Here is a 22,048-nt window from a genome sequence, read left to right as displayed (position 1 = left end):
AAATCACAACTTCCTAGAGTTCATCTGCTCTGAAAGCTGCTACTGCATTTTCTTGCATAGCTCCTGTATTTATATAGGATAATGTGTCCAGTGATCACTTCTCAGCTCTCTCTGGTTCTACAATGGTGCAGCTCAATTTCAGCACTGCTGCTGGCTGTAAACCAACTGTAGCTGACAAAGGAATGTTAACAAAATTATGACCAATTCGGATGCGGCAGAGAGCTTCCCACTGAAGAAGAAAGTGCTGTGTTTAACTGTTTGAATGCGGTTCTGCTAACTTTTTTTTGTGATAGTAAAATATACTGTGCAGGACTCACCGATCGGCAATGCTGGACGGCTTATCCCCCAATGGAACCAGCATTCCGCCCCACAGGGACGTGGAAAGCACCTGACAAAGAACAGAACACACCTAGTTATGTGGAGAATATTACTGGAAAAAGTCACAGTACTCGGGTAAATGAATCTGAGATTGAAGTTAAACGGTTAGGGAAAAACAACCCTCTGGGCCATACTTGCCTCGGGAGGGGGAAGCCTATGGATTATAATGAGTCTTCTCCCTTCCTACTAAGTCCCGGCGATCCAGCACAGACAAGGATGTTGTGACGCAGTAGTGCCTGCAATATTTAGCTTCCCCGACCTTACAAGATCTGATTTATATCTGAGAAAAGTTACTTAAAGCACACCTAAAGTGAGAGAGATATGGAGGCTGCCATATTAATTTCCTTTTAAACATTGCACATAGCCTGGCTGTCCTGCTGATCCTCTGCCTCTAAAGCCTTTAGCCATAGACCCGGAACGGGCATGCAAATCAGGTGTTTGTGACTGAAGTCTGACTGGATTAGCTGCATGTTTGTTTCATGTGTGTGATTCAGACACTACTGCAATCAAAGAGAGCAGCAGGACAGCCAGGCAACAGATATGGTTTAACAGGAAATAACTATGGCAGCTTCCATATCCCTCTCACTTCAGGTGTCCTTTAAGGGCTGGTTCACACTAGGAGCGTTTTGATTTTTTTTCCGCTAGCATTTCTAAAAGCGCTGTAAAAACACTAGTGTAATGAAATCCCCTTGTTAGTGTTCTCAGAATGAGCGATGAGCTTTTTTTTTCCCGAAGCGCAAAGGCCTGCCTGCACCATTTTCTGGGCGATGCAAGGTATGGGGGGGGGGGGGTCTACTCTGAAAGCAGTTTGCGACTTTTATTTTTTTTTATTCAAAGCCCTTTGAACCGCAATTTTGTGAGCGTTTTTTTAAGCAATTTTGCTTTCAAAGACATTAAGTTCCAGGTCAGAATGCACTTCCTGTTTGTCTGCACACACAAAATTTCAAAAACAAAAAACGCATACAAAATTGCTTGCAAGACAAAAAACGCAAAGGGCTCTAAAACTGCCCGGAATTGCTCAACCATTTAATCCGCCTGGACGGGATTGTCACGTCCAGGCGGCTGCTGCTGTGCTTCTGCGCGCGCCCCGGTAGCCCGGAGATCAATAAATGGGAACATAGTCCCCGGCGGAAAAAACGACTGCTTCTTATCAGAGGCTGCGGTCTGACAAAAGAAAAAAAAAAAAAAAAAAAAGTTTCCTGCTCTTCATATGCTTCCTGGAATTTGTGGGCAAATAGTAAAACTACAACTACATAGATTTTTTAATAATAAAATAAACCCACATTATTACATTTAAAATTAATTGTTTACCTCCCACACCAAAAATTACCCAAATAAAATGTTTTATGAAAAAAAAAAATTACAGATGAAAAACAAAACAAAAACAAATAGTTACCTAAGGGTCTGAACTTTTTTTTTAATATGCATGAGAAGAGGGTATATATTGCAATTTTTTTTTTAAATTATAAGCTTGTAAATAGTGATGGATGCAAAACTGAAAAAAAAAAAAAAAAAAAAACAAAAAAAAAAAACACCTTTATTTCCAAATAAAATATTGGCGCCACACATTGTGATAGGGACATACTTTTAATGGTGTAAAAACGGGACAAATGGGCAAATAAAATACATGGGTTTTAATTATGGTAGCATGTATTTTATTGCTATAATGGGCCGAAAACTGCGAAATAATTAATTTTTTCCATTTTTTTTCTTAATATTCCAGTTAAAATTCATTTAGAAAAAAATTATTCTTAGCAAAATGTACTATACAAAGAAAGCCTAATTGGTGGTGGAAAAAACATGATAGATCAATTCTTTGTGATAATTAGTGATTAAGTTATTGGCGAATGAGTCGGAGGTGAAAATTGCTCGGATGCATAAGGTGAAAAATACCCGGGGGCTGAAATGGTTAAAGTGGACCAGAATCAGCATTCCTCTCTGCTCTAAAAGATACACACCAGCATAACAACATTTAAACAAAAAAACATGTATTTGTTACAGCAGACACAAATCCTAAAATAAATCTGCACAGTTTCTACTTCCTGATTCATGGAAGCAGACACACTGTTAACAGCCTGTGCTTTCAAATGGACTTATGTGCTTACCTGTCATAGGCAGTCATGTGACACAGGGGAAATCAAATTACAACTTGCGATCATTAGACACAAATGAGGGGAATTACACAGGCTAAACTCTCTAAATACATACAAGGTGCAATTCTCTGTTTTCCTTCTGTCCTGTGCAAGAGTTCAGGTCCACTTTAACAAAAATTGCTTACAAAAGCGCTTGCAATTTGTAGTGTGAACTAGGCCTAACACACAGGAGGTGTAAAGACACATTCTGAAATCCAATGTAAACTCCATTCCTGACAATGGCAAAACAGTTGCAGCGCTGTGGAGTCGGTACAAAAACCATCCGACTCTTCAGAAACCTCCGACTCCAAATTTTTACAAAAGCTAAGGATTTGGTTAAGAAAAAAAAAAATCATCCCACTGACTCAACAGTTTGAGACCGACTGACTCCGACTCTAGGTACCTAAAATTGCTCAGACTCCACAGCCCTGAACAGTTGTTTCCAAAATCTTGCAAAGCATTCTATAAGGAAGGGAAGGCAGCACTGAAACTGCAATAACGGATGTAACTGGGCAGACAACTTTCTTTCACACAACCAGAGGTCTAGTTTACGGTAGGCAAATGGTAATGACTGAGATTACAGCACATCCACTGCAGATACACATTCTCTCCTCCTTTCATATTATAGGAGTTCTGGCTCACCATGAGCTTGCTGGGCAATCTGTAAACCTATCAAATCCTAGAGATTCCAGTAACGGTTACATGGTGATTGCCTAGGCATCCGGAATGGAATGTGTTGTCCCAAAATGGACACAGGCAGTCATAAAACGCTGAAGAAGTTTCTGAGCCTCCAGATGGGGAAACAGCTCTATGTATCAGAGCGCACTACGACCCGTGACTGCATGAAGGAAGCAGCTGCTGCATTACAGTTGTGTGCGGTCAGTCAGGACACATTGACAGCGATGCTTTGCAGTGTAATGCACACTGTTGACGCAGCTTACTGCACTGCAATGCACCGCCTATGTGACGTCCACAGTGCAGTGCGGTATAATGGGTTGCCGTATGACTGCCGTATGACTGCACGCAGTGCGTTACCGCTAAACACACCTTAAACTGGACATGAACACTTACACAGGAAAACAGAGACAAATGCACCCTGTGTGTTTTTAGAGAGTTTAGCTTGTCTAATTCTCCCTCATCTTCATGTAATCACAAGTGTAATCTGATCTCTCATTTGTGCCAGCACAGAAATTTTGCAGTCCTCGGCAGACACAGCTGGTTTGTAAACACAGGATGCTAACACTTTGTCTGCTTCCATGACAGCAGGAAGTAGACACGCTGCAGATTTATTGCAGGAGTTCTAATAGCTGTAACAAAGAAATGTGTTTCTTTAAAGGGAACCTAAACTGAGAAGGATATGATTTTTCTTTTTAAAATAATACCAATTGCCTGACTCTCCTGCTGATCCTGTGTCTCTAATACTTTCAGCCACAGCCCCTAAACAAGCATGCAGATAAGGTGCTCTGACTGAAGTCAGACTGGATTAGCTGCATGCTTGTTTCAGGTGTGTGATTCAGCCACTACTGCAGCCAAAGAGATCAGCAGGACTGCCAGGCAACTGGTATTGTTTAAAAGGAAACATCCCTATCCCTCTCAGTTAAAGTGAACCAGAGACGAAGCACCCTCATGTATTTTACCATATATATCAGTGGGGACATTAGAGAAAACACCCACCCTGCTTTCGGTTTCATCCTTCACTGCTCAGCCTGCCTGTTATCAGCAATGATAAAATCCCCGACTGAGCATTCAGTCTGGCTTTGTTCAGGAATCATTATAGCTGAGTCATTATAGCAGAGCCACAAGGGGGCAGGCTTGGGCTTGAAAAGACACCAGAAAAGAGACAGATTCAGCTATAACAGGGGTCCCCAAACATTATGGGTTGATGGCCGGGTCAACATACTGCAGACTGCTGGGGGGGGGGGGGGGGGGGGGGAGTATATATAAAATTATGTCTTTGCGGGCCAGACAGTGATGCATACCCAGGTGACAACCTGAAGTCCAATTGGACAGCAGTGTCACCTGATGTGGAATTTGATTGGAAACCAGCAAATTACTGCTTTCTGGCTTCCATGTGGATGGGTGGTGCCAGCACTGCTATTCTATATGCAGACCACCAATATTTAAAGATGTAGCTGACCGCATCTATAAGTAATACATTTTGTGTGTGTGTGTGTGTGTGTGGGGGGGGGGGGGGGGCTGGGGGAAGCACATTGGACATTAGGGGGACAGCGCCGGGGGTTTCGCCGCTTGTCCAGATATCGCTCGCCGTTGCTGACGCGCACCCGATCGACCACAACGGTCCCACATCATGCAGCATGTCTGATGGGTACATGAGGTGATAGATTTTGACCCACAATTGGTTGCATCATCGATTGGGCAAGCACTTGGTGGCACAGATTTTCAAACGATGCGTAAATAATTATTGAATCGGATGGTCGATCAGCTTACAAGTCGATAAATTTATGGCCACCTTTATGGTTAATGACTATTTTTATTTTTGTTTAATTCAAAGCTTTAAATAAAGCAAGATTAAACAAAAAAAAACAAAAAAACAAAAAAAAAACAGTTCCTGGGAGGTCTCATTTACACTGGAGGCGTTTCGGTCTTTTTATCACACGCAGGCGATTTTGTGCAATGAATGTCTATGAGAATGTTCATATCAGTGTGGGTAGTGCGCTGTGCGGGCAGCAAAGCGGTGCGTGGACCATTTTTGAGGCAATTCCGCCTCCGTGGAAGGTATAGGATCGATTTGTGCAGCGATTGCGTTCACGTTTTTAAGAATACATTGTATCCGGTTCAAAGAATTCAGTTCCTGACTTGCGTCTGGGAGTGAAAGAAATGCAATCGCTCTGGAAAAGCGCTTTACAAAAAAACGCATTCTCCACCCGAGCGCCGGGAGGAGGGAAGAAAAAAAAACAAAACTCCTCCCAAAACGCTAAAGTAAACAGAAACGCAATGTGAATGAGGCTGGAGGGATTGTAACACTTGGAAACACAGCAAACAAACTTTTCCATACACAAAGGACCTAGTGGGGGGCGGGATCTGCTCACAGAGAATTCACACTCTGGTTCCCTTTAGTCCTCTGTTTGCTCACCTCAACATAACATTCCAGATTTAAATGCCTGGCGATTGCTTTGCAGGGTAACTAAACATGCAGCATTTACTGACATAGCAGGAGAACTTACTGAGTCCCAGGAGAGGCGTTTGTTCAGCTGCAGCTCAAAGTCCTCCTTCAAAAAGCTGACATCCCCGCCTGTGTAGCCGGCCAGTTCCTGGGAGAGAGAGAAACATCACTGTGACTGCACACACAACAGCAACAACACAGCAATAATACAGCAATACTGATGCCTGTCACACAGCAATAATACAGCAATACTGACGCCTGTCACACAGCAATACTGACGCCTGTCACACAGCAATACTGACGCCTGTCACACAGCAATACTGACGCCTGTCACACAGCAATACTGACGCCTGTCACACAGCAATAATACAGCAATACTGACACCTGTCACAGCAATAATACAGCAATACTGACACCTGTCACACAGCAATAATACAGCAATACTGACACCTGTCACACAGCAATAATACAGCAATACTGACGCCTGTCACACAGCAATAATACAGCAATACTGACACCTGTCACAGCAATAATACAGCAATACTGACACCTGTCACACAGCAATAATACAGCAATACTGACGCCTGTCACACAGCAATAATACAGCAATACTGACACCTGTCACACAGCAATAATACAGCAATACTGACACCTGTCACAGCAATAATACAGCAATACTGACACCTGTCACACAGCAATAATACAGCAATACTGACACCTGTCACACAGCAATACTGACACCTGTCACACAGCAATAATACAGCAATACTGACACCTGTCACACAGCAATAATACAGCAATACTGACACCTGTCACACAGCAATAATACAGCAATACTGACACCTGTCACACAGCAATAATACAGCAATACTGACACCTGTCACAGCAATAATACAGCAATACTGACACCTGTCACACAGCAATAATACAGCAATACTGACACCTGTCACACAGCAATACTGACACCTGTCACACAGCAATAATACAGCAATACTGACACCTGTCACACAGCAATAATACAGCAATACTGACACCTGTCACACAGCAATAATACAGCAATACTGACACCTGTCACACAGCAATAATACAGCAATACTGACGCCTGTCACACAGCAATACTGACACCTGTCACACAGCAATAATACAGCAACACTGACACCTGTCACACAGCAATAATACAGCAATACTGACGCCTGTCACACAGCAATACTGACGCCTGTCACACAGCAATACTGACGCCTGTCACACAGCAATACTGACGCCTGTCACACAGCAATACTGACGCCTGTCACACAGCAATAGTACAGCAATACTGACGCCTGTCACACAGCAATAATACAGCAATACTGACACCTGTCACAGCAATAATACAGCAATACTGACACCTGTCACACAGCAATAATACAGCAATACTGACACCTGTCACACAGCAATAATACAGCAATACTGACACCTGTCACACAGCAATAATACAGCAATACTGACACCTGTCACACAGCAATAATACAGCAACACTGACACCTGTCACACAGCAATAATACAGCAATACTGACGCCTGTCACACAGCAATACTGACGCCTGTCACACAGCAATACTGACGCCTGTCACACAGCAATAATACAGCAATACTGACACCTGTCACAGCAATAATACAGCAATACTGACACCTGTCACACAGCAATAATACAGCAATACTGACACCTGTCACACAGCAATAATACAGCAATACTGACGCCTGTCACACAGCAATAATACAGCAATACTGACACCTGTCACAGCAATAATACAGCAATACTGACACCTGTCACAGCAATAATACAGCAATACTGACACCTGTCACACAGCAATAATACAGCAATACTGACACCTGTCACACAGCAATAATACAGCAATACTGACACCTGTCACACAGCAATAATAAAGCAATACTGACGCCTGTCACAGCAATAATACAGCAATACTGACGCCTGTCACACAGCAATAATACAGCAATACTGACGCCTGTCACACAGCAATAATACAGCAATACTGACGCCTGTCACACAGCAATAATACAGCAATACTGACACCTGTCACACAGCAATAATACAGCAATACTGACACCTGTCACACAGCAATAATACAGCAATACTGACACCTGTCACACAGCAATAATACAGCAATACTGACACCTGTCACACAGCAATAATACAGCAATACTGACGCCTGTCACACAGCAATAATACAGCAATACTGACACCTGTCACACAGCAATAATACAGCAACACTGACGCCTGTCACACAGCAATAATACAGCAATACTGACGCCTGTCACACAGCAATAATACAGCAATACTGACGCCTGTCACACAGCAATAATACAGCAATACTGACGCCTGTCACACAGCAATAATACAGCAATACTGACACCTGTCACACAGCAACAATACAGCAATACTGACACCTGTCGCAGCAATAATACAGCAATACTGACGCCTGTCACACAGCAATAATGACGCCTGTCACACAGCAATACTGACACCTGTCACACAGCAACAATACAGCAATACTGACACCTGTCACACAGCAATAATACAGCAATACTGACACCTGTCACACAGCAATAATACAGCAATACTGACGCCTGTCACACAGCAATAATACAGCAATACTGACGCCTGTCACACAGCAATAATACAGCAATACTGACACCTGTCACACAGCAATAATACAGCAATACTGACACCTGTCACACAGCAATAATACAGAGGAGGCAAAACAGGGACACAGGAGGCCACACTGGGGTCAGAGGCGGCCACACTGGGGTCAGAGGAGGCAAAACAGGGACAAAGGAGGCCACACTGGGGACAGAGGAGGCCACACTGGGGACAGAAGAGGCCACACTGGGGACAGAAGAGGCCACACTGGGGTCAGAGCAGGCAAAACAGGGACAGAGGAGGCAAAACGAGGACACAGGAGGCCACACTGGGAACAGAGGAAGCAGAACGAGGACACAGTAGGCCACACTGGGGACACAGGAGGCCACACTGGGGACAGAGGAGGCAAAAAAGGAGACAGAGGAGGCAAAACAGTGGGGACAGAGGAGGCCACACTGAGGATGGAAGGGGGACACACGAGAACAATAATCTACAAGATGCTCCTGAGCTACACCAGGTTTAGTATATATTTTTTCCCCCTAGTTTTGCAGAAATGAACTTTAAATACCTGGCTCAGAACCAGCCAATGCTGAATGATTCTGTAGTGTTATTGTACAGATTACCTGGTTGATCTTCAGTAAGGCACCGCTTTTAGGCAGGATTGTGGAGTTGCGGGTGTCAATCATCATCGAGTGCTGAAAACACAAGTTTATCCCGTCAGGACGCGGCTCACGTGTGAAAGCATAATAAACGTTATCAGGACAATCGCAACTCACCGACAGAGAGGACTTCAGGGTGTGGCCGCTCTCCTCCCGTATGGCGAAGGAGGCGGTCCTGGCCAAGCAGCCCAGCTCCCGCCAGACTCCCTCCCACTTCAGGGTGTGGCTGGTCTTCCAGATGGGGAACTGATCATCAACACAAGGGACACAAAGATCAGAAACTCAAAACTGCAGCATACGAGGGCTTCAGGCCCCACAACCAGCATATATTATTAAGTGGTCAGTTAATGGCAGAATTTTTGTTTGGGTGGATTCGGACCAAAATTCCAAAGCATCCAAGTCCCAAATTACGTTTTGTTTTTTGTTTTAATAAATTCTGCATCTAACTGTGAACATACTAATTACATAAACACTTAATGAGGAACTGTAACCCAGGATTGCACTTCATCCCAATCAGTAGCCGATGCCCCTTTCCCAGGAGAAATCTTTTCCTTTTCTCAAATGCATCATCAGGGGGGTCTGTATGGCTGATATTGTGGTGAAACCCCTCCCACAGTGTGATGTCATGACCATGGTCCTCACACTTTCCTGTCTGTGGGGGAGATTTATCAACGCATTACCGACAGTTTTTTCTTCTTAATCTGTTCTAACCAGCAGGGAGACCAGTTCTGCATGATAATAAGAACCATCTTTAATCCTAGTAAGTGGCAGTTTAGCATGAATTTCTAATGCTGCACTACAGTTAAGAACACTGCAAATCCATCCCTAAACTGGCGCAGATTAAGAAGTGCTTGATAGCAGTTCTACAGATATAGAACTGCAGGCTAGACATGATTGCAGAGTGCAGGCTAGACATGATTTGTGAGGTGCTCCTTCCCCTGCTGAATTCCACCTCAGAGCCTGCTGCTATCAATACAGCAGGTGTGTTGGTTACCTCAGCAACGGCAATTCCCCTCACACACTGCACTGTCTGAGAGACCTTCCTAGCTCCTCCTATTTTACAACAGTTTTAGAAGGAATTTGCACTATCTAATGATTTCTTAATGTGCCTGAGACAGTTCTGCATGGATTTCTAAAAAACCTAACAATATTGTGTCTCAGACACTCTTGATAAATCTGGCCCTGTGAGTCTTGCTACATTGTGGGAAATAGCTGCTGTTTCCAAGCAATCAGTATCTCCCTATCTGCATGTATATCTACAAAAAATAAAAAACACCACAACCTTAGGGGGTGTGTTTATAGATAATTGCAGTTGGTGCTGTTTTCTTCATGTCTGCCAGTAATAAAGATGATTGTGTGCAGGCTGATTGGCACTTCAAGACTACTACTGTACTCCCTGCATTGCTACACCCCCCTGCACCTGTGCGAGGGCTGGAACCCACTAGAGCGGTTTTTTGAGCGTTTAGGGAGCGATTCAAAATGCTAGCGATTTCCCTAAAACGCTCAGCTAATGTTAATGGATAGGCCAAATTCCACTGGAGCGATTGCGATTACCAAAATATCAAACGCAGGACATGCAGAATTTTTTGAGTTTTAGCGTTTCTGCAATGTAAAGTATATAAACGCTGGCATAATCGCTTACGAGTCAATACACAGAGCAATTTGCTAGCTTTTTTACATTACTGCATACTGTAAAAAAAAAAAATATTAAAATTGAAAAGAACCAACCAGAATTAAAAATGCTAATCGCAACAGAATCACTGGCAAAAAAAAAAATAGCTAGCAAAATCACCTGAAAATGCTCTTCAAATCGCTTTCAAAATGCTCATTAAAAACGATAGCGATTGCGGTTGGCGATAGCGCTTTGTAGTGGGTTCCAGGCCTAAGAGGGGATAGCTGAAAGGATCAGAAAGGATTGATTTGGGCAGCAGAGAGCTAGCATGTGTACAATGGTTTACACTCCAGAGATGAGATGAATGACTCAGACAAGCCATAGGCAAGTTTCACATATATCCTTATCCAATCGGAGTAGAGAACCACACAATGCAAGATTCCAAGCAGCTGCATGACCACCACCTGATCTGGCCAATCAGCACGTGTCAAATGTGTTCCAGCCAATCGGGATTCCTCTCTCTAGTGCACAGCATACATACAATGACTGGACTAGGGTGAACAGGACACATCTGCTGACCAGGGCTGTGCAGTCGCTACAAAAATCATCTGACTCAGACTCCTCAGATTATGGAACAGACTCCAGGTACCCAAAATTGCTCCAAGCCTGACTTCTCAACTCCTTGCAGGGCTGTGGAGTTGGTACAAAAATCTGACTCCTCAGTTTATGAAACCACCGACCCTGACTCCTGGTACCCAAAATGACTCTGATTCCTTGACTCCACAGCCCTGCTGCTGACGCCTCATGTACCTATGCTGGATAATCCTCATCTCACCAGAGAAGTGTGTGAACAACTACATCCACATTGCTGTGTTACCATCTGCCACAAATGAGCACACTGTATCTTTAGCCCCCTCAGACGCAGGATCCCGCTTGCTCACTTGCCACCCTTGATCCCTCATCCTCTCTCCACAGAACAGTACATGCTGCTCCCATACAGCCAAGCAGAACACCTGTACAGCAACCGTTTCCAAAACAGTCACCCTAGCAATCGATTAACAGTGGCTCCAGGCAACAGTGATTGAGAGTGTGTGGGAGTCTTTAGCATGGTTTGAATAGGGACAGATGAGCGCCTTACGTTGATCTCTGTAGATACCCCGCGGTCCGTCTCTCGTAGCGAACTCCATGGGAACTGGCCGGTTACTTTATACAGGTTCACACAGAAACTGCACAGAAAGAAAAAGACTTGTGAGAACACTGTATGATCAGCACATTGTGCAGGTTTATATATCTTTCTGCTAAACAAATCTATCTAAATCTGTGACTAGCGCAGCCTGAGAGCTTCCACAATTCATATTTCTAACAGAGTGCCCTACATGTGCGGTAGAGACATTTTTAAGGCAAAATTACCGACATTGGCAATTGCCTTTTTTCCCCCACAGTCACACAAAATTTTCAAAGTGTGAGTAAGGGCTTGTTCATAATAAGAGCGATTTCGCTCTTTTGTTAGTGCTGGCGATTTAAAAAAATGCCTTAAAGAGACTCCGTAACAAAAATTGCATCCTGTTTTTTATCATCCTACAAGTTCAAAAAGCTATTCTAATGTGTTCTGGCTTACTGCAGCACGTTCTACTATCAGAGTCTCTGTAATAAATCAATGTATCTTTCCCCTGTCAGACTTGTGGCCTGTGTCTGGAAGGCTGCCAAGTTCTTCAGTGTTGTGGTTCTGCTATGAACTCCCCTTTCCAGGCCCCTCTATGCACACTGCCTGTGTGTTATTTAGGATTAGAGCAGCTTCTCTCTTCTCTCTTATCTTTTACAAGCTGGATAAATCGTCCTCTGAGCTGGCTGGGCTTTTACATACTGAAGAATTACAGACAAGGGCAAAGCTGTTTGCAGGAAGAAACGAGCAGCCTGAAACTTCAGTGCATGAGAACAGGGGGAAAGAAACACACAAATGATCTCTTGAGATTCAAAAGGAAGGCTGTATACAGCCTGTTTGTGTATGGATGTATTTTCTATGTGTGGACATACTGTACATCAACCTACTTCCTGTTTTGGTGGCCATTTTGTTTGTTTATAAACAAACTTTTTAAAACTGTTTTTAACCACTTTTAATGCAGCGGGGAGCGGTGAAATTGTGACAGAGGGTAATAGGAGATGTCCCCTAACACACTGGTATGTTTACTTTTGTGCGATTTTAACAATACAGATTCTCTTTAAAAAGCACTAGTGCAATGTTATCACTTATGTGAGAACACTCACATAAGCTAAGTTTTCTGTGAGTTTGCGATTCAATAGAAAGTATAGGGGGGAAAAAAAAAAAAAAAAAAAAAAAAAAAAAAAAAAAAAAAAAAAAAAAAAAAAAATCGCAATGCGCGTGAAAAAGCATTTTGAATTGCGATTCCCAGAGCGCTTTAATGAATAAATACCTTGTATTTATTCATTTCCGGGTCAGAGTCCCCTTCCTGACTGAAGTCAGGAAGTGATAAAAAAAAAAAAAAAAGCTATAATATTGCTCAGTGCTTGCGATTTATAATGTGAACTAGGCCAAAAGGTCGGTAAAAAAAAAAGTGCAATAAAACGACAGTAATAGTTCAAAAAAGTTGCAGTTAAAAGTGCACACAAAGGCCTGGTGCACACCAAAAAACGCTAGCAGATCCGCAAAATGCTAGCGGATTTTGAAACGCTTTTTCTTATTTTTCTGTAGCGTTTCAGCTAGCGTTTTGCGGTTTTGTGTAGCGGTTTTGGTGTAGTAGATTTCATGTATTGTTACAGTAAAGCTGTTACTGAACAGCTACTGTAACAAAAACCGCCTGGCAAACCGCTCTGAAGTGCCGTTTTTCAGAGCGGTTTGCGGTTTTCCTATACTTAACATTGAGGCAAAAACGCCTCCGCAATCCAAAATCTGCAGCAGCCCGGGAGTATGCGTTTCTGCAAAACGCCTCCCGCTCTGGTGTGCACCAGCCCATTGAAATACATTACCCTAGCGGATCCGCACCCCCAAGCGGATCGCAAACTGCAGAACCGCTATGGCGTGCACTAGGCCTAAGTGCAGAAAATAATTTTCCATGGAAAAGAAGTCCAGCAAACAGCTCAAAAATAGCACCAGGTACTTATAGGTGATTAGCGAAGACAAAAAAAAAAAAAAAAAAAAAATCTTTTTTGCGGAATTTACCTCTAAAATAATGAATTTTTCCCGACATGTTACCGCACTTTTATCACGTTTTTACTACACTTTTACCGCAAACGGTTATTTCAGGCGAAAAACCTTGTGAACGTGGACATGGTACTACTTCAGGGCCCGCATTGCCACCGTGCATTGCGATCACCGCCCCGCATGTACTTCCGGTCGCGCCGCACTGCGGCTCAATACAATCCCTTTGAGACCCGCATGCGAACTGCGGAAAACTGCAGCGTGCTATCCATAAATTCAGCTGCACCGCATCTTATCGCAACCGGAAATTCAAGTTAAATAGAAGCGGTTCCATAGATTAACATTGACTGCAGTTCACGTGCGGTGATTGCACCGTGTGTAGTGGAAACGGGCCCTGGGACTGAGTTTACTATAACAAGATTCTACTGTAGTTCGATTAACAGGGCCTTTAACTGTCCAGCCAGAGTTCTGCTTTAAAGGACATCCAAGTTGAAAATAAACTGATGAGAAAACAATTGCATCGATCCTCCTTCTCCTCAAAATGACATTTTTAAATATCCCAGTTTTATTTTATATTTAGGCAACACGGTGGCGTAGCGGTTAGCGCTCTCGCCTTGCAGCGCTGGATCCCTGGTTTGAATCGCAGCATCTGCAAGAAGTTTGTATGTTCTCCCCGTGTCTGCGCGGGTTTCCTCCGGGTACCCCATTTTCCAACATCCCAAAAACATACAGATAAGTGAATTAGCTTCCCCCTAAAATTTGCCCTAGACACTACACAATACATACAAAAACCTATGACTATGGTAGGGACTAGATTGTGAGCTCCTCTGAGGGACAGTTGTCGGCGCTATATAAATACTAAATAATAATAATAAATAATAATAATAATAATAATAATAATAATAATAATAATAATAATAATAATAATAATAATAATATTTAACCACTTCACCACTGAGGGGTTTTACCCCTTGAACACCAGAGCAAATTTTCACCTTTCAGCGCTCCATCCATTCGTCTATAACTTTATTATTACTTATCGCAATTAAATGAACTATATCTTGTTTTTTTCGCCACCAATTCTGTTAACATGCGACCTGTAAGCGTCCGGAAGTAGTAGGAGTCTGGGAGAATCACAATGATCGCGCTGTTTCTAATAGAAGCAGCGGATCATTGCGGGGGCTTAGATCAACGAACGGGAATGGATTTTCCCGTTCATTGATCTCCGGGCGAGCGGGCGGCGGCGTGCACGAGCGGCGGCTGCGCGCGCACGAGCGGCGGGAGCGCGGACAGCGGCGAAGGTACGGATTTCTCCGTCCCTGGGGTTAAAGGATGGAAAAAGGGAAGAAGAAATTCGTACCGCAGGGGGTAAAGTGGTTAAATCTAGTTTTTAAGTTTTTACTGTGTCATTGTCTCTGCTCAAAAACACCTTTATTGAAGTGCGCTAGAGCTCAAATCTATGATTTATTGACCCCTTTTATCTCTTTCCTGCTCCAGGAAGCCTTTTACTGGCAGGAAAGTATTTTATGGCTGTAATTACTTATCAATGAGGCGTATGCTATAGTCTCACCCAGTCCTGACCTGGACAGAAACTGTCACTTGCATCCCTGATTAAGGCCCAGTGCACACCAAAACCGCTAGCAGATCCGCAATACGCTAGCGGTTTTGGGAGCTGATTTCAGAGCGATTCTAGGTAATGTTTAGAGAGGTTTTCTAAACATACCTAGCGGTTTTGCGTGCGTTTTTGTGTAGCAAATTACACATATTGTTACAGTAAAGCTGTTACAGAACAGCTACTGTAACAAAAATGCCTGGCAAACCGCTCTGAAGTAGCGTTTTTCAGAGCGGTTTGCGGTTTTCCTATACTTTACATTGAGGACGAAACGCTTCCGAAAACCGCAAACGCGCAGCAGGAGGCGCGTTTGCGGCTTGGCAAAAAACGCAAACCGCCGGTGTGCACCATCCAATTACAATACATTAGACAAGCGTTTTTAGAGGCGGATGCGGCCGGCGGATCGCTCCAAAAACCGCTCGGTGTGCACTGGGCCTAACTCTTTCAGGCAGAGAAAGAAAAAAAAGAACACAGCATAGTTATTGGTGTGCTAGGCACTGTACATACACATCTATTGCATCATGTCACATGTCACCTCAGGTATCCTTTAAAGAGTACCTGAAGTAACAAGGTTAAATAGGATGCCGTCCAGCAACAGTTTACTGTATACAGCTTTCTGCAACCGAGAATCTATTCATTTTCAGAAAATCAAATCTATCTAGCTAGGAATGGACTCCTGACCCATCTCCCATCTCCACCTCCAGGTACAATTCACCAACTTCTGTAGTGATGCAGGGGACAGTGTAAAGCCGGGTACACACAACCAATTTTGGTTAGCAAACGATTGGCCAATATTACCACTTCCATGTAGTATGAGAGGACAGATTGTGTAGCTTAGCTCTCATACTAAACGGAGGTGGTAAGATTGATCAGCCAGACTGACCAAACAGAATTGAAGAAGGTGTGTACCAGGCTTAAAGGGAACCTGAAGTGAGAAGTACTGTATATGGAGACTGCCATATTTATTTTCTCTTAAACAATACCAGTTGACCGGCAGCCTTGCTGATCTATTTGGCTGCAATATCGTCTGACTCACACCAGAAACAAGCATGCAGCTAATCTTGTCAGATCTGACAATAATGTGCTGCATGCTTGTTCAGGGGCTATGGCTGAAGATATTAGAGGCAGAGGATCAGCAGGACAGCCAGGCAACTGGTATTGCTTAAAAGGAAATAAATATGGCAGCCTCCATGTCCAGAGGCGCAACAACAGCCCCTGCCACCCGCATAATTGCAGGGGGGCCCCTCCACCTCCTAGCAGGAAGCATTATATTTACCTGGGCATATGGACAGGGGCATAACTACGCCCCCCCCTGCAAAAAAAGATTGTATGTGGCCCCCTAGGTCCATATTGCCCCTCCAGGAAACAGGTGGGCATCCAGTAAACATCCCCGCCACCCCCTCCCACCATGCAGAGTATTGCTGGGAGTGTTATAGTTACCTGCATCCAGCGCTGCTGATCTCCGAACATCACACGACACTCTCCCTGCTGCCCTTCGTCCAGCTGCCAATCACATGACTCACAACAATCATGTGATAAGGAGCTGGCGAATGGCAGCAGAGAGATTGTGCTGTGAGGCACAGAGGAGACCTGCAGCACTGAGTGTAATATTACCTGCTTCCGGGTCTCCTCTATGCATCACAGCACATTCTCTCTGCTGCCATTCACTGGCTCTCTGTCACATGACCGATGCGAGTCATGGGATCTGGAGTTGGACGAAGATGAGCAGCAGAGTGTGCTGCTGCTGTGATGCATGAAGATCAGCGGCGCGGGAAACCAATAAATACAGTAGCAAGAAAAAAATATGTGTACCCTTTGGAATTAAATGGATTTCTGCACAAATTGTTCATAAAATGTGATCTGATCTTCATCTAAGTCACGACAATAGACAATCAAATAATTAAAGGTTTCCATGTTTTTATTGAACACACCATGGAAACATTCACAGATTTTGTGCAGGAATCCATATAATTCCAAAGGGTTCATAGACTTTTTATTGCTACTGTATAATGCTCCCTGTGCTACTCTGCATGGTGGGAGGGGGTAGTGGGGATGTTTACCAGCTGCCTGCCTGGTTCCTGGAGGAGCCGTGATGACCTAGGGGGCCCCATGCAATTTTTTTTTCTCTTGCAGGTGTCCCCGTACCAACGCGTACTAACGCATACCAACAATTAAGTGTAAAAGGAAATAACTGACCAATTCCCCCTCTCAGCCCCTCCCTAACTACCCCCAGTGGGCAATGGAGGGAAGGGGGAGGAGATTGGACAACTCAGACTGCTATTCAGTTTAACCAAGCAGCATCTGACATTCACACAGCAAGTCAGCAATGCAAACCGAGCCAGACAGGTATCAGAGAAACTAATAATGCAAAACAGCTTACATGGAATGTACACAAGTCACTGTGTACTGAAAATCACACTATTTCCTATGCATTATGCATTCATAAATACACAAGCCAGAACTAAGGCACGAAGTGATGAATCTCAATCATTCATTACTTTCTCTCGAAGTTCCCGACTTGAGGCTTGAAGAAGGACAGGCCGTACGACGTCTCTTTGGTTCCATAGGAAAACTGGAAGGTCAGCTTTTCGGCCCGACCGGCAAGATTGGGAAACTTCAGTCCAAGAACCTGAAAACAAGATTAAATAAAATCAGAGTGTCCAGGATGAGAGGTGAAATTTGCCTTCTTATAGCTGAGTCATTATAGCAGAGCCAGAAGGGGGCAGGCTTGGGCTTGAAAAAAAAGACATCAGAGAAGACAGACTCAGCTATAATGATTCCTGAGCAAAGCCAGACTGAATGCTCAGTCGGGGATTTTATCAGGGCTGGTAACAAGCAGGCTGAGCAGTGAAGAATGAAACAGAGAGCAGGGCAGGTGTTTTCTCTATGTTCCCACTGATATATGGTAAAATACATGAGGGTGCATCGTCTCTGGTTCACTTTAAAGAGAACCTGAGATGGGGCCACAGCGTACAAACATACATACCTGGGGCTTCCTTCAGCCCCCCACAGCCTGATTGCTCCCATGGTGTTCCTTTCTCCCTCTCTGTTTGCCCACAACTGGCCCCAGAAAGTCCTTCCGATCTGGGGACAACTGTGCATATTCGGTCAGGCCAAGCGGGCACTCTTGGTGCGTTCACGTTGCCCCGCTATAAGCAGTACTACTGCACAGGCACAGAACACCCCCAGCGACAGGAGCAAGACGTGGGGTGTGTGCCTGGCTGGACTGCGCTGACTGGCGGATTTCACTGGGCCAGTTGCGGGCGAACGGGGAGCCAGAAGAGGCCGGCGCGGGAAAGATCAGGCTGGAGGATGCCCCATACTATTAACTGGTTGTGTTTCTGGCAGTTTGACAGAATTGTATTCCTTACATTGGTTGGAGGCTATACAAGCAAGTCCCATGCCCATGTTTACATAATCTGCCTTCTGCAATAGATCCTTGAACTTTAATGGAGGATGCCCCATGTATGTATGTTTTTACGCTGTGGCCCAATGTCAGGTTCTCTTTAACCATTGTGAAAAGTCATTTGTGGCCTCTCCTCACCATGCTGCCTTCATTGTTGCCGACCATCGTATTATAACTCCCGGTTAACCTCCGCAGCTCGGTGACCTCAAAAGTGACATCCAGGCCATTTGGAAGAGCGTCGTCACCTGCAGATCATAAGAATATGAAATAGTACCAAATTAAACTTTCTAGAGCAAGTTCAAGAGGGTTGGGCTGTTATTTTCTGTGTCCCATTGGGATAATAGATCTTCTTTGCATGTTCTGCTCCTTACTAGGTCCACAAAGGGACTCCAAGCGAAGGGAGGATGTGCTCACAGTGGGTGTAGCAGCGATGAAGCAGAGGCGCCCTTCAGGATAAAACAATGTTAAAATAAATGGAAATAGCGTAATTACCGTATTTTTCAGACTATAAGATGCACTTCCTCCCCCCCCCCCCCCCCCACAAAACTGGGGAGAAAAAGGGACCGATCCGATTGTAACAATATACCTGTCCGGGCACTTGTGTCAGCAACAGCAGCGTGATCCAGAGGTGTTCCTGGGAGGTACAGGAGCAGCCACTGTAAGATCGGTAATGCAGGTCCGCTCTTCTTACTGGCCTGGATTAGCTAACACTGGGCTGATGCAGGGACAAAAAGCCAGTAAGAAGAGAGGACCTGCATTACTGATCTTACAGCAGCTGCTGCAGCCTCACCAGGAACCTCCTCATGATGGGTGAGACATTAATTTAATTGGAGTGGTTAGTTAGTGTAGCTAGATTGGGGGGGAGGGAAGCGTAGTTGGGTAGTGTAACTCAGATAGAGACATCTTGGGAGGGGGGTTTAAAGGTCTATTGGACACTCCTGGACCATGGATGCACCTAGATTTAGTTTTAATTTTTGTATCTGGTTTTTGCCCTCTGAAACTAGGTGTGTCCTATAGTCCGAAAAATACTCACCTCCCCACAGAAGCTTTATCATGAATTTAGCATAAAAAAAATTCTTTAATAACGTACTCCAAACTATGCAACGTTTTTCGTGGGACACAGCCCACATCCTCAGGCAGTAAAACAGAAGCAGTTGTTTTAATACCAAAGCAAGCTTGGTGCCCTCCGTCCATAACTTGCTCACAGTGGAGGTCTAGGTGCAGCCAACCATGTCTCTTGGGTGCAGCCCCTCCCCCCGAAACACACAGAGAGGGGTGAGTTATCAAGACAGCAGCAGAGAAAATCAGAGCGACTGCCCATAACAACCAATCAGGTTTTAACGGTTGAATGGAAGTGGGACTGTGCCCAGTGCAACCATACCACTTTGTGCCTGACTAAATCCACCCTGGAGAGCATACACACATAAAAAATACTGTAAACAAATTGTGTAGTTAAGGACTCATACTATATGGAGAAGGTAAGGTAAAATTGGTCAACGAATGGACAATCATAATTGAAAGTGTGTACCAGGCTTAAAGAGACACTGAAGAAAAAAAAATTATGATATAATGATTTATATGTGTAATACAGCTAAGAAATAAAACATTAGGAGACATAATTATAATATGGTTTCCAGTACAGGAAGACTTAAAGAGAACCAGAGACGAAGCACCCTCTGCTCCGATAAGAATCCCCGACTGAGCATTCAGTCTAGCTTTGCCATGGGATGATTATAACTGAGTCAGTCTTCTGTGATGTCTTTTCAAGCCCAAGTCTGCCCCCTTGCTTTCTGTGTCTCTGCTTTCCTGCTAGGAGGACTCAGCTATAATCATTTGGGGCAAAGCTAGACAATGCTCATTCGGAGATTCTTATCAGAGCTGATAACAGGCAGATTCAGCAGAAAAGAATGAAACAAAGAGCAGAGTAGGTGTTTACTGTCATGTTCCCACTGATATATATGGTAAAATACAGGAGGGTGTTAGTGTCTGATTCTCTTTAAAAAAAACTCCAGTTATTATCTATGCAAAAAAGCCATTGAGCTCCAGGACTTTCAAAGTCACAGACAGCTCTGTCTTCTGAGGCTTGTTATCTCAACTGTCAGTCACTGTATATTTTTTTCTTCTGCAGAGGACATGTCAATAGTTCACTGGCCTGCTCTGTAAAATCATTTAGAATGCTGAGTAGTGTGTAAACTGCAATTATTAGAGAATGATGCAATGTTATAAAAAACATTATATAACTGAAAATTAAAATATGAGAATTTTTTCTTTGCTACTAATGTTCTAGTAATTATCCGTACTACACAACCAATTCATTATATCAGAGCTGTGGAGTCGGAGTTGGAGTCGTGGTTTCATAAACTGAAGCGTCGGATTCGGATGATTTTAGTACAAAATCCACAGCCCTGTTAAGTATTAGGCTAAGGAGTCGGAGTCGAGGAGTCGGAGCAATTTTGGGTACCCAGAGTCGGAGTTTCATAAACTGAGGAGTCGGAGTTGGAGGATTTTTGTACCGACTCCATTAGATCATAATTTTTTTTTCTGCTTCAGTGTCTCTTAAAGAGAGTCTGAAGCCATATTAAAAATGGCTTATTATCTTATATTCAGCAGGGGCATGTTTGCCCCTGCTAAAACGCCGTTATCCCGCGGCATAACGAGGGGTCTTTACCCCCCAAATCCCTCCTGCAAAATCCACGACTTTCTTGGTCGCGGATTGCGCGCTTCCGTGTGAGGCAGAGCTATGAGCTGCAGCTCTGCCTCACTCGCGTCTGTCAGCGGCGGATCTCCACCTCTCCCCCGCCCCTCTCAGCGAAGGAAGACTGAGAGGGGCGGGGGAGAGATCAGTGCTGATAGATGCGTGTGAGGCAGGGCTGCAGCTCATAGTCCTGCCTCACGCGGAAGCGCTCCCCGGAGGTGGGGGGGGGGGGGGGGATTTGAGGGGTAAAGACCCCTTATTATGCCGCGGGATAGCGGCGTTTTAGCAGAGGCAAACATGCCCCTGCTGAATATAAGCTAAAAAGCCATTTTTAATATGGCTTCAGACTCTCTTTAAAGTTGATGTGTCTCAATCCATGACGTGTGAAATAGTGTAAGGGTAATTTTTCCTTCATGTTATTCTTACCTTCACAAGTATCAATCAAGACACCTACTTCTCGAAATATCCCTAAACGCAAGAGCCGCTCCCGGGCGTCATGTGACCTCCTCATCACCTGGAAATGACAACAGGTTTTCTGATTACATCATCTGAGCTTCTGTTCTGCAGTCTATAGCCCAATCTTCCTAATCTAGTTCTAATACCCTGACCAATCCCTTTCACCATCTGGTCTGACTCC

At 44.2% G+C, this 22,048-nt stretch overlaps 1 protein-coding gene across 1 annotated transcript in view; it reads right to left on the bottom strand.

The window, feature by feature from the left end:
* The window catches only part of SAMM50 (SAMM50 sorting and assembly machinery component), a 38,579-nt gene that overhangs the window by 10,355 nt on the left and 6,176 nt on the right, over positions 1-22,048 (bottom strand). The window contains exons 4-11 of the mRNA XM_068273072.1: positions 21,838-21,925; positions 18,855-18,961; positions 17,809-17,939; positions 11,680-11,767; positions 9,047-9,175; positions 8,894-8,965; positions 5,696-5,782; positions 318-388 (exon numbers count right to left, since the gene is read on the bottom strand). Coding sequence (XP_068129173.1) covers positions 318-388; positions 5,696-5,782; positions 8,894-8,965; positions 9,047-9,175; positions 11,680-11,767; positions 17,809-17,939; positions 18,855-18,961; positions 21,838-21,925 — 773 coding nt within the window. The remainder of the gene's footprint in view (positions 1-317; positions 389-5,695; positions 5,783-8,893; positions 8,966-9,046; positions 9,176-11,679; positions 11,768-17,808; positions 17,940-18,854; positions 18,962-21,837; positions 21,926-22,048) is intronic.

This window comes from Hyperolius riggenbachi, chromosome 3 (assembly GCF_040937935.1).
Source record: "Hyperolius riggenbachi isolate aHypRig1 chromosome 3, aHypRig1.pri, whole genome shotgun sequence".
NCBI classification, from domain to species: domain Eukaryota; kingdom Metazoa; phylum Chordata; class Amphibia; order Anura; family Hyperoliidae; genus Hyperolius; species Hyperolius riggenbachi.
Note: the sequence above shows the minus strand (reverse complement) of the source record. Positions and strands in the feature narration are given on the sequence as shown.